Source organism: Oncorhynchus gorbuscha, linkage group LG24 (genome assembly GCF_021184085.1).
Source record: "Oncorhynchus gorbuscha isolate QuinsamMale2020 ecotype Even-year linkage group LG24, OgorEven_v1.0, whole genome shotgun sequence".
Classification (NCBI taxonomy): Eukaryota; Metazoa; Chordata; class Actinopteri; order Salmoniformes; family Salmonidae; genus Oncorhynchus; species Oncorhynchus gorbuscha.
Window position 1 is genome coordinate 65,724,539 of NC_060196.1, and position 14,874 is coordinate 65,739,412.

Genomic DNA, 14,874 nt, shown 5'->3' on the forward strand with positions numbered 1-14,874 from the left:
AGAATTGAACCCTGTGGCACCCCCATAGAGACTGCCAGAGGACCGGACAGCATGCCCTCCGATTTGACACGCTGAACTCTGTCTGCAAAGTAGTTGGTGAACTAGGCGAGGCAATCATTTGAGAAACCAAGGCTGTCGAGTCTGCCGATGAGGATGTGGTGATTGACAGAGTCGAAAGCCTTGGCCAGATCAATAAATACGGCTGCACAGTAATGTTTCTTATCGATGGCGGTTAAGATATCGTTTAGGACCTTGAGCGTGGCTGAGGTGCACCCATGACCAGCTCTGAAACCAGATTGCATAGCAGAGAAGGTATGGTGAGATTCGAATTGGTCGGTAATCTGTTTGTTGACTTGGCTTTCGAAGACCTTAGAAAGGCATGGTAGGATAGATATAGGTCTGTAGCAGTTTGGGTCAAGAGTGTCCCCCCCCCTTTGAAGAGGGGGATGACCGCAGCTGCTTTCCAATCTTTGGGAATCTCAGACGACATGAAAGAGAGGTTGAACAGGCTAGTAATAGGGGTGGCAACAATTTCGGCAGATAATTTTAGAAAGAAAGGGTCCAGATTGTCTAGCCCGGCTGATTTGTAGGGGTTCAGATTTTGCAGCTCTTTCAGAACATCAGCTGAACGGATTTGGGAGAAGGAGAAATGGGGAAGGCTTGGGCTTGGGTTGCTGTTGGGGGTGCAGTGCTGTTGACCGGGGTAGGAGTAGCCAGGTGGAAAGCATGGCCAGCCGTAGAAAAATGCTTATTGAAATTCTCAATTATGGTGGATTTATCAGTGGTGACAGTGTTTCCTATCTTTAGTGCAGTGGGCAGCTGGGAGGAGGTGTTCTTATTCTCCATGGACTTTACAGTGTCCCATAACATTTTTTAGTTAGTGTTGCAGGAAGCAAATTTATGCTTGAAAATGCTAGCCTTGGCTTTTCTAACTTCCTGTGTATAATGGTTCTGGCTTCCCTGAACAGCTGCATATCACGGGGGCTGTTCAATGCTAATGCAGAACGCCATAGGATGTTTTTGTGTTGGTTAAGGGCAGTCAGGTCTGGGAGAACCAAGGGCTATATCTGTTCCTGGTTAAGGTTAAGGGTAGAGAAAGGTTATTGGACACTAAGAAAGCTTTGTTGTAGAGCATTTAACACAAAATCCAGGGAGGGGCCAGCTGAGTATAAAACTGTATGATCTGCTGAGCTGTGTTGTTGACGTAAATTGAGAAGAGCATGGGGCCTAGGATTGAGCCCTGGGGTACTCCCTTGGTGACAGGCAGTGGCTGAGACAGCAGATTTTCTGACCTTATACACTGCACTCTTTGAGAAAGGTCGTTAGCAAACCAGCCCAAAGACCGCTCAGAGACACCAATACTCTTTAGTCGGCCCACAAGAATGGAATGGTTTACCGTATCAAAAGCTTTGGCCACGTCAATAAAAACAGCAGCACAATATTGCTAAGAATCAAGGGCAAATGGTGACATCATTGATGACCTTTAAGGTTGCAGTGACACAGCCATAACCTGAGCAGAAACCAGATTGCATACCCAAGAGAAGACGACAGACATCAATAAACCCAGTCAGTTGATTTTTGACAAGGTTTTCCAAAACTTTTGATAAGCAGAGCAAGATAGAAATATGCCTGTAACAGTTAGGATCAGCTTGATCTCCCCTTTAAATAAAGAATGAACCGTGGCTGCCTTCCAAGCAATGGGAACCTCCCCAGGAAGGAGAGACAGATTAAAAAGGTTGGAGATATGCATTGCCATGATAGGGGCAGCAACCTTAAAGAAGAAAGGGTCTAAACCATCTGACCCAGATGTTTTTGGGGATTTCAGGAGCTGCTTTAGCACCTCGGACTCAGTGACTGCCTACAGGGAGAAACTTTGTAGCTGGGCAGGGGAAAAAGAGGGAGAAGCATCAGGGATAGTCGCATTAGAAGGGGTGGGGGATGCGTAAATGTTGGACGTGCAAGGAGGCATGGCTGAGTCAAATAGGAATCCTGACTTAATGATGTGGTGATTAAAGAACTCAGCCATGCTCTTCTTTTCTATAACAACCACATCATCAACATTAAGGGATATGGGCAATTGTGAGAAGGAGGGTTTATTCTCCAGGTCTTTAACTGTTTTCCAGAACTTCTTGGGGTTAGGCCCCACAGAGAGAGAACTCTCCTTGAAGTAACTAACTTTGGCCTTCCAGATAGCCTGAGTGCACTTATTTCTCATTTGCCTGAAAGACAGCCAGTCAGTATGTCTGTGCCGAGCCTTTCGCCAAATGGAATTCTTGAGGTGGAGTAACTGCCAGGCTGAACCTGTTTTTAATTCTCATTTTCTTTATGGGGGTGTGTTTGTTAACAATACCACTGAAAATATAAAATAAGAAGGTTCAAGCGTCTTCGACAGAGGGGATCAAGCTGATTCTATACCATGTTACGCTATGTCACATTATGATATGTTATGCTATGTGATATTTTATGTTATGTTACATTGTGCTATGTTATGTTGTAATATGTCATATTATGTATATATATATATATATATATATATATGTATATATATGTATATATATGCCATTTAGCAGACGCTTTTATCCAAAGCGACTTACGACTTATGTCATGCTATGTGATATGTTATGTTACATTATGATATGTTATGTTGTAATATGTCATATTATGTTATGCTATGTTATGCTATGTTACATTATGATATGCTATGTTATGTTGTAATATGTCATATTATGTTATGCTATGCTATGCTATGCTATGTTACATTATGATATGTTATGTTATGCTATGCTATGCTATGTTACATTATGATATGTTATGTTATGCTATGCTATGCTATGTTACATTATGATATGCTATGTTATGTTGTAATATGTCATATTATGTTATGCTATGTTACATTATGATATGTTATGTTACATTATGTTATGCTATGCGATATGTTATGTTGTAATATGTCATATTATGTTATGCTATGTTACATTATGTTATGCTATGTGATATGTTATGTTACATTATGTTATGCTATGCGATATGTTATGTTACATTATGTTATGCTATGTGATATGTTATGTTACATTATGTTATGCTATGCTATGCTATGTTACATTATGATATGCTATGTTATGTTGTAATATGTCATATTATGTTATGCTATGTTACATTATGCTATGCTATGTTACATTATGCTATGTTATGTTATGTTGTAATATGTCATATTATGTTATGCTATGTTACATTATGTTATGCTATGTGATATGTTATGTTATGTTGTAATATGTCATATTATGTTATGCTATGTTACATTATGTTATGCTATGTGATATGTTATGTTACATTATGTTATGCTATGCGATATGTTATGTTACATTATGCTATGTTATGTTATGTTATGTTGTAATATGTCATATTATGTTATGCTATGTTACATTATGATATGTTATGTTACATTATGTTATGCTATATGATATGTTATGTTACATTATGCTATGCTATATGATATGTTATGTTACATTATGTTATGCTATGTTACATTATGATATGTTATGTTACATTATGTTATGCTATGTGATATGTTATGTTACATTATGTTATGTTATGTAATGTTGTAATATGTCATATTATGTTATGCTATGTTACATTATGATATGTTATGTTACATTATGTTATGCTATATGATATGTTATGTTACATTATGCTATGCTATATGATATGTTATGTTACATTATGTTATGCTATATGATATGTTATGTTACATTATGTTATGCTATGTGATATGTTATGTTACATTATGCTATGCTATATGATATGTTATGTTACATTATGATATGTTATGTTACATTATGTTATGCTATATGATATGTTATGTTACATTATGCTATGCTATATGATATGTTATGTTACATTATGTTATGCTATATGATATGTTATGTTACATTATGTTATGCTATGTTACATTATGATATGTTATGTTACATTATGTTATGCTATGTGATATGTTATGTTACATTATGTTATGCTATGTGATATGTTATGTTACATTATGCTATGTTATGTTACATTATGATATGTTATGTTACATTATGTTATGTTATGTTACATTATGATATGCTATGCGATATGTTATGTTACATTATGCTATGCTATATGATATGTTATGTTACATTATGATATGTTATGTTACATTATGATATGTTATGTTACATTATGATATGTTATGTTATGCTATGCTATGTTATGTTACATTATGATATGTTATGTTACATTATGTTATGCTATGTTATGTTACATTATGATATGTTATGTTACATTATGATATGTTATGTTACATTATGTTATGCTATGTGATATGTTATGTTACATTATGTTATGCTATGTGATATGTTATGTTACATTATGTTATGCTATGTGATATGTTATGTTACATTATGCTATGTTATGTTACATTATGATATGTTATGTTACATTATGTTATGCTATGTGATATGTTATGTTACATTATGTTATGCTATGCGATATGTTATGTTACATTATGCTATGCTATATGTTATGTTACATTATGTTATGCTATGCTATGTTATGTTACATTATGATATGTTATGTTACATTATGATATGTTATGTTACATTATGTTATGCTATGTGATATGTTATGTTACATTATGTTATGCTATGTGATATGTTATGTTACATTATGCTATGTTATGCTATGTTATGTTACATTATGTTATGCTATGCGATATGTTATGTTACATTATGTTATGCTATGTTACATTATGATATGTTATGTTACATTATGTTATGCTATGTGATATGTTATGTTACATTATGTTATGCTATGTTACATTATGATATGTTATGTTACATTATGTTATGCTATGCGATATGTTATGTTACATTATGTTATGCTATGTGATATGTTATGTTACATTATGCTATGTTATGTTACATTATGATATGTTATGTTACATTATGTTATGCTATGCGATATGTTATGTTACATTATGCTATGTTATGCTATGTTATGTTGTAATATGTCATATTATGTTATGCTATGTGATATGTTATGTTACATTATGCTATGTTATGCTATGTTACATTATGCTATGTTATGCTATGTTATGTTACATTATGTTATGCTATGTTATGCTATGTGATATGTTATGTTACATTATGCTATGTTATGCTATGTTATGTTACATTATGTTATGCTATGCGATATGTTATGTTACATTATGTTATGCTATGTTACATTATGATATGTTATGTTACATTATGTTATGCTATGCGATATGTTATGTTACATTATGCTATGTTATGCTATGTTATGTTGTAATATGTCATATTATGTTATGCTATGTGATATGTTATGTTACATTATGTTATGCTATGTTATGTTATGTTGTAATATGTCATATTATGTTATGCTATGTTACATTATGATATGTTATGTTACATTATGTTATGCTATATGATATGTTATGTTACATTATGCTATGTTATGTTATGTTATGTTATGTTGTAATATGTCATATTATGTTATGCTATGTTACATTATGTTATGCTATGTGATATGTTATGTTACATTATGCTATGCTATATGATATGTTATGTTACATTATGTTATGCTATATGATATGTTATGTTACATTATGCTATGCTATATGATATGTTATGTTACATTATGTTATGCTATATGATATGTTATGTTACATTATGTTATGCTATGTTATGTTATGTTGTAATATGTCATATTATGTTATGCTATGTTACATTATGATATGTTATGTTACATTATGTTATGCTATATGATATGTTATGTTACATTATGTTATGCTATATGATATGTTATGTTACATTATGCTATGCTATATGATATGTTATGTTACATTATGTTATGCTATATGATATGTTATGTTACATTATGTTATGCTATGTTATGTTATGTTGTAATATGTCATATTATGTTATGCTATGTTACATTATGATATGTTATGTTACATTATGTTATGCTATATGATATGTTATGTTGTAATATGTCATATTATGTTATGCTATGTGATATGTTATGTTACATTATGCTATGCTATATGATATGTTATGTTACATTATGTTATGTTATGTTGTAATATGTCATATTATGTTATGCTATGTTGTGCTATGTTATGTTAGGCTATGTGACATTTTATGTTATGTTACATTATGCTATGTTATGTTACACTATGTCATATTATGTTATGCTATGTGATATGTTATGTTATGTTACATTATGCTATGTTATGTTGTAATATGTAATATTATGTTATGCTATGTTATGCTATGTTATGTTATGTTACATTATGATATGCTATGTTATGCTATGCTATGCTATGTTACATTATGATATGCTATGCTATGCTATGTTACATTATGATATGTTATGTTATGCTATGCTATGCTATGTTACATTATGATATGTTATGTTATGCTATGCTATGCTATGTTACATTATGATATGTTATGTTATGCTATGCTATGCTATGTTACATTATGATATGTTATGTTATGCTATGCTATGCTATGTTACATTATGATATGTTATGTTAGGCTATGCTATGCTATGTTACATTATGATATGTTATGTTATGCTATGCTATGTTACATTATGATATGTTATGTTATGCTATGCTATGCTATGCTATGTTACATTATGATATGTTATGTTATGCTATGCTATGCTATGTTACATTATGTTATGTTATGTTATGTTGTAATATGTCATATTATGTTATGCTATGCTATGTTATGTTGTAATATGTAACATTATGTTATGCTATGCTATGTTATGCTATGCTATGCTATGTTACATTATGATATGTTATGTTACATTATGATATGTTATGTTATGTTGTAATATGTCATATTATGTTATGCTATGTTATGTTCAGCACCTCTTTCTGCTACGGTGTGAGGATTGCCCCATCTCTTTTGTCTTCCACCATTCACAATGACATCGGTGGGCCCTCTACACAGGTCATCAGACAGGAGACAGACAAATAGTCATCATCACTCATACAGGCAGAAAATTATAGAACTTTTTAACAAAAGTAGTGCTCTGCATAGGATAGATTGGGTGCCATTTGTGATACAGCCTCTGACTGTCACTTTAACTTTACAGTCAACAATAAAAATAAAAAGGTGCTGACTATTCCCTTTGCTATCTCACTACTTGTGTGAAAATATTTGATGGTGTTGTAGCTATTGTTTTAGCATGATTTGTTCTTTGTGGTTTTGGTTGGCATACACTAAACCCCGGCTGATTTGCAATACCTCTCCCTCTCTGTGATCCAGCTATAGTCTTGTTTACAAGAAGGCCTGCAGTTTATGTGAATGCTTGAGTCAGACTATAGGCCTGCACTACCACCACTCAACCTTTATGGAGGTGAGTCACGAACACAACTAACATGCACGGCAGGGAAAACATGTTCTACTGCTAAATAACAGTCCTTTAGATAATGCTAAGGCTCCAACTATGGAAAATCCCTGCTAGAGTATTGAGTCTGTTCGTAGTAGATAGTACATTTAGATTTTAGTCATTTAGCACTGCGGTTCCCAACCATTTTCACCCAGGGCTCCCCTTCCAGCATTGGGGAATATCCCGCACAACGTCTATTTGGTCTCCCGAGTGGCACACCTGTCTAAGGTACTCTATCTCAGGGCTAGAGGCATCACTACAGACCCTGGTTCGATTCCAGGCTGTATCACAACCCGGACGCAATTGGGAGTCCCAAAGAGCTGCGCACAATTGGCCCAGCGTTGTCCGGGTTAGGTCGTCATTGTAAATATGAATTTGTTCATAACTGACTTGCCAAGTTAAATAAAGGTTATATATATATATATATATATATTACATATATATTTCAATGGCCACAAGCACTGTTCACACCCTTCCTATTGGTGGAGAGAAATCTGCAGGTTTAAAGCTTAATTCCTGAAATTCTACAAATGTTTCATCTATGGACTAAAAAACACATTTTCAATCTATGGACTAAAAAAACATAACTAAAAAACGTTAGCTGACATGGGCTAGTTGATCTGGATATTTCTGACAAGTTATAAATATCTCTCTAAGGTCTACAATGACTGACATGACAAGAGGAACTGATGATTCACGATCCAATTTCCAAATTGCACCTTGAGCTTCTACCATTACAACATTCAAGAGTAAATTGAAAGCCAGATGGGGGGGCGACGACAACACACAATACATCCCACAGTTTGGGAACCCCTGATTTAGCAGACACTCTTAACCAGAGCAATTTATAGGTGCAATTAGGGTTAAGCCCCTTGCTCAAGGGCACATCAGCAGAATATTTTAACCTAGTCAGCTCACAGATTCAAACCAGCGACCTATCGGTTACTGGCCCAATGCTCTTAACCTCTAGGCTACCTTTCGACAATAGTAAGTAGGACTATTTGGTTCAGATTAACTATTTATTGAGCCCTTGTCGCCTTGTCATAGTAGACCTACTGTAGGCTATATGACCCACATTCATGTATGATGATGGGTTATCGGCCTGTGTAATGCGTGTGTGGTGTGTGTGTGTGTGAATTGCTCAATCGTCGCCAGAGGCTGCGTGTGTCATACAAGAGGAGGCTGGACCGGGCGGAGTTCCAGCGGCGCTGTTCCACTGAGCGTGAGTCTTTGGAATCAGCTGTAGCTTTCTCTGCTCTGTGCTACAGCTAGACTTGTCTCTCTCTCCGTACAGCCGGGAGAATTTCACTCCAGAAAGTACAACGCGATCTCTCTGGACATCCTCTCTCCAGTCCAGACGGACCTTTGAGAGACCCTTTTGGGGACTGGACTGGGGCTGTCCCCAAAAAGCGACGACAGGGTTTGACACAGAAACTGTATTTGAAGGATACATTCCACTACCAGATTCTTGATGCAGCATACAAATAGATTTAACCTGAGAAGTAAGAGTTGCAGTTTGGTGAAAAGCGTTGGGACAGCAGCTGCTCCATGCGCATAGGAAGCTACAATAATGAAAAGCACAATTTGCCATTAATCATAAAAGTAATCTGATTTGGATACAATAAACGGTTTATTGATTCGCGTTTGCAGAGTGATAATTTGCTCTATTAAAATGATAAACGTTAAGTGGAGCAACCCGATCCCATGCATCCGCACGAGAAGAGTCGGACAGAAACGGGAGGACTCAGAAACGGGTGAAGAACTGGTGTCTAAATGCGCCAGGCTGAGTGAGTCTCCGGGTGACGCGGGGCTCCTCGGTAGCTCGCCGGGGTCACTGCTGTCCCCGGTCACCTTGAGCGGCCTGACCCATCAAGGTCCGTCCCGGATAGGCCAGTTTCTGCTCCTACATATGGCTGAAAGGGACAGGATGCACAGCGCACTCAACATTGACACTGGAGACGCGCTGGTGTGTAAGGTAAGTCCAAAGACCATAACCAGTCATTGTGCAATTTCTTTGAATGAATGACTGTTTCTGAGATGTGGTGTGTTGCTCAACAGCACACAACCTCACATGAAGCCTAGTCTTCATGAACCCTTTGGTGTCATTATACAACGTTTTAACTGAAATAATAATGTGACCGTAGCCTATTTAAATCACCTGAAATCATTCATTTATTCATTACCTTATGCATTGATGAGCAGTGGCCAATGATCCAAATACCCCTTGCGCCTTTTTCACATTGAGTAATAATACGGTAATAGCCTAATAACACGGTAATAGCCTAATAACACGGTAATAGCCTAATAACACGGTAAAAGCCTAATAATAATACAATAATAGCCTACTAATACGGTAAAAGTCTAATAATACAGTAATAGCCTACTAACACGGTAAAAGCCTAATAATATGGTAAAAGCCTAATAACACGGTAAAAGCCTACTAATATGGTAAAAGCCTAATAACACGGTAATAGCCTAATAACACGGTAATAGCCTAATAACACGGTAATAGCCTACTAATACGGTAAAAGTCTAATAATACAGTAAAAGCCTACTAACACGGTAAAAGACTAATAATAATACAATAATAGCCTACTAATACGGTAAAAGTCTAATAATACAGTAATAGCCTAATAATACGGTAAAAGCCTAATAATACGGTAAAAGCCTAATAATACGGTAAAAGCCTAATAATATGGTAAAAGCCTAATAACACGGTAATAGCCTAATAACACGGTAATAGCCTAATAACACGGTAAAAGCCTAATAATAATACAATAATAGCCTACTAATACGGTAAAAGTCTAATAATACAGTAATAGCCTAATAATACGGTAAAAGCCTAATAATACGGTAAAAGCCTAATAATACGGTAATAGCCTACTAATATGGTAAAAGCCTAATAATACGGTAATAGCCTAATAACACGGTAATAGCCTACTAATACGGTAAAAGTCTAATAATACAGTAATAGCCTACTAACACGGTAAAAGACTAATAATAATACAATAATAGCCTACTAATACGGTAAAAGTCTAATAATACAGTAATAGCCTAATAATACGGTAAAAGCCTAATAATACGGTAAAAGCCTAATAATACGGTAAAAGCCTAATAATACGGTAAAAGCCTAATAATACGGTAAAAGCCTAATAATACGGTAATAGCCTAATAACACGGTAAAAGCCTAATAATAATACAATAATAGCCTACTAATACGGTAAAAGTCTAATAATACAGTAATAGCCTACTAACACGGTAAAAGCCTACTAATACGGTAAAAGCCTAATAATACAGTAAAAGCCTAATAATATGGTAAAAGCCTAATAACACGGTAAAAGCCTACTAATATGGTAAAAGCCTAATAACACGGTAATAGCCTAATAACACGGTAATAGCCTAATAACACGGTAATAGCCTACTAATATGGTAAAAGCCTAATAATACGGTAATAGCCTAATAACACGGTAATAGCCTAATAATACGGTAATAGCCTAATAACACGGTAAAAGCCTAATAATAATACAATAATAGCCTACTAATACGGTAAAAGTCTAATAATACAGTAATAGCCTACTAACACGGTAAAAGCCTACTAATACGGTAAAAGCCTAATAATAATACAATAATAGCCTACTAATACGGTAAAAGCCTACTAACACGGTAAAAGCCTACTAATACGGTAAAAGCCTAATAATAATACAGTAATAGCCTACTAACACGGTAAAAGCCTACTAATACGGTAAAAGCCTAATAATACAGTAATAGCCTACTAATACGGTAAAAGCCTTCTTGACCTTGGCCACCTTTCATTAGCTTATGTTATGATGATTTCACACATCACGCCCTCTCTGCTGTTTATCAACTCCTCTCATTGGCATACTCACGTCAGTAGAAAACACCACACCGTGGGTGACATATGATATGTAAACACCGGAGTGGAAATGTAGAGTCATCATTCTCCTGTTCCAGGTGCTTAAATAAAGACCAACCTTGATCACAGATGAGATTAAAGCCAGGTGTAGTTTGGGAGACCTGCGTCCCCTAATTTTAACACATTAATAAGTAACATACAAACGTTATTATTGGTGGAAGGCCGCTCTCTCCACCCCTTGGGGGCAAAACTCTCATAAATAAGCTCAGTCCACACTGATAGCCTACAGGTTTAAATACTAAACATTTGAAATCAGTTGTTTTCAATGGATTGGATTTGTTAGACGATTATAATACGTATTGACTCACACCAATGAGGCCAACCTCTAAGCTAATACATCTGAATCCTGATCGATAGATCCCCGTCTCCTCTCTCTGTTCTCACAGGTGTTTGACATGGGTCTGTACCAGGAGAAGATCCGGGCCTACCGCATCCTGCCGGTCCACAGGAACATCAGCTGTATCCGAGACATTGTCCTGGGAGAGCGTTGGGCATACGTCTTCCTAGAGAAGGACCACGGGGACATGCACACCTTCGTTAAGAGCTGCAAGCGTTTGGACGAGGAGCGGGCGGCACAGCTCTTTCACCAGGTGGCGTCGGCCGTGTCACACTGTCACCAGCATGGCGTCGTATTAGGAGACCTGAAGCTACGCAAGTTTGTCTTCTCTGACAGGAAAAGGTGAGATGACACGTGTACCGTTTTCATACAATATCATGTCAACCCAAACCGTACCAAGCTGGGTCAGATATTGCCTTTCTTTTGACCATTCCAGGACTTATGGTGGATATGTAACCGTTCCGGCTCGGCTCGGCTCAGCTCGACTCGGCTCAGCTCGACTCGACTCGGCTCAGCTTTACTCGGCTCAGCTCGACTCGGCTCAGCTTTACTCGGCTCAGCTCGACTCGGCTCAGCTTTACTCGGCTCAGCTTGACTCGGCTCAGCTCGACTCGGCTCAGCTTTACTCGGCTCAGCTTGACTCGGCTCGATTCGACTCGGCTCGGCTTTACTCGGCTCGGCTTGACTCGGCTCAGCTTGACTCGGCTCGGCTTGACTCGGCTCGATTCGACTCGGCTCGGCTTTACTCGGCTCGGCTTGACTCGGCTCAGCTTGACTCGGCTCGGCTTGACTCGGCTCGATTCGACTCGGCTCGGCTTTACTCGGCTCAGCTCGGCTCGGCTCAGCTTTACTCGGCTCAGCTGGGCTCGGCTTTACTCGGCTCAGCTCGGCTCGATTCGGCTCGATTTGGCTCGACTCGGCTCGACTCGGCTTGGCTCAGCTTGGCTGTGTAGTGTGAAAGGGCCCTTGATTGATGTCAGTTCTATTATATTAGAGACACGTACTGCACCCAGTTGGGTGGGCAGGGGAGGGGCTGATAAGGGGTCGTACATGTTTACGGGACGTCTTTGGTTTCACAGTGTAATTGGGGTTAATGGCCAAATACAATGTTTATTGTGTTTCACAGTTACCTGTTCACAGTACTGTTGTTTACTACATTCAGAAGTCCTTCATATGAATCTAATCAGAATGTATTGGTCATATGCTGTTCATCACCTCCTCCCCCTCCAGACAGCCTCAATGTCTTACTGTAGAAAACCCCCTCCCCCTCCAGACAGCCTCAATGTCTTACTGTAGAACACCCCTCCCCCTCCAGACAGCCTCAATGTCTTACTGTAGAAAACCCCCTCCCCCTCCAGACAGCCTCAATGTCTTACTGTAGAACACCCCTCCCCCAGACAGCCCCCCAGACAGCCTCAATGTCTTACTGTAGAACACCCCTCCACCTCCTTCCCCTCCAGACAGCCTCAATGTTTTACTCTAGAACACCCCCCTCCTCCAGACAGCCTCAATGTCTTACTGTAGAACACCCCTCTCCCTCCAGACAGCCTCAATGTCTTACTGTAGAACACCCCCTCCCCCTCCTCCCCCTCCAGACAGCTTCAAAGTCTTACTGTAGAACAACTTTTCCCATAGTTCTCTCCTCTCTTAATATAAATTAAAACCAAATCTTATTTGTCACATTCACACGGTCAACAGATGTTATTATGGGTGTAGTGAAATGCTTGTGTTTCTAGCTCCAACAGTGCAGTAATATCTAACTAAATGCTTATGTTCCTAGTTCCAACAGTGCAGTAGTATCTAACTAAATGCTTGTGTTCCTAGCTCCAACAGTGCAGTAGTATCTAACTAAATGCTGGTGTTCCTAGCTCCATCCGTGCAGTAGCATCTAACTAAATGCTGGTAATCCTAGCTCCAACAGTGCAGTAGTATCTAACTAAATGCTTGTGTTCCTAGCTCCTACAGTGCAGTAGTATCTAACTAAATGCTTGTGTTCCTAGCTCCAACAGTAGTATCTAACTAAATGCTTGTGTTCCTAGCTCCAACAGTAGTATCTAACTAAATGCTTGTGTTCCTAGTTCCAACAGTGCAGTAGTATCTAACTAAATGCTTATGTTCCTAGCTCCATCAGTGCAGTAGTATCTAACTAAATGCTTGTGTTCCTAGCTCCAACAGTGCAGTAGTAAGTAACTAAATGCTTGTGTTCCTAGCTCCAACAGTGCAGTAGTATCTAACTAAATGCTGGTGTTCCTAGTTCCAACAGTGCAGTAGTATCTAACTAAATGCTTGTGTTCCTAGCTCCAACAGTGCAGTAGTATCTAACTAAATGCTTGTGTTCCTAGCTCCAACAGTGCAGTAGTATCTAACTAAATGCTGGTGTTCCTAGCTCCAACAGTGCAGTAGTATCTAACAGTGCAGTAGTATCTAACTAAATGCTGGTGTTCCTTACTCCAACAGTGCAGTAATATCTAACTAAATGCTTATGTTCCTAGCTCCATCAGTGCAGTAGCATCTAACTAAATGCTGGTATTCCTAGCTCCATCCGTGCAGTAGCATCTAACTAAATGCTGGTATTTCCAGCTCCAACAGTGCAGTAGTATCTAACTAAATGCTTGTGTTCCTAGCTCCAACAGTGCAGTAGTATCTAACTAAATGCTGGTGTTTCCAGCTCCAACAGTGCAGTAGTATCTAACTAAATGCTTGTGTTCCTAGCTCCAACAGTGCAGTAGTATCTAACAGTGCAGTAATATCTAACTAAATGCTTATGTTCCTAGCTCCATCAGTGCAGTAGTATCTAACTAAATGCTTGTGTTCCTAGCTCCAACAGTGCAGTAGTATCTAACTAAATGCTTGTGTTTCTTGCTCCAACAGTAATATCTAACTAAATGCTGGTGTTCCCAGCTCCAACAGTGCAGTAATATCTAACTAAATGCTTGTGTTCCTAGCTCCAACAGTGCAGTACTATCTAACTAAATGCTGGTGTTCATAGCTCCAACAGTACAGTAAAATCTGAATAAATGCTGGTTTTCTAGCTCCAACTGTGCAGTAATATCTAACTAAATTCTAGTGTTCCAAGCTCCAACAGTGCAGTAATACCTAACTAAATGCTTGTGTTCCTAGCTCCAACAGTGCAGTAGTATCTAACTAAATGCTGGTG

General features: G+C 37.8%; 1 protein-coding gene across 1 annotated transcript in view; it reads left to right on the top strand.

Moving 5' to 3' along the window:
- The first annotated feature begins 8,698 nt into the window (after window positions 1-8,698).
- LOC124013283 (tribbles homolog 1-like) overlaps window positions 8,699-14,874 on the top strand; it is a 35,575-nt gene continuing 29,399 nt past the window's right edge. The window contains exons 1-2 of the mRNA XM_046327548.1: window positions 8,699-9,421; window positions 11,767-12,059. Of these exons, the coding sequence (XP_046183504.1) occupies window positions 9,119-9,421; window positions 11,767-12,059 (596 nt within the window). The 5' untranslated portion in view covers window positions 8,699-9,118. The remainder of the gene's footprint in view (window positions 9,422-11,766; window positions 12,060-14,874) is intronic.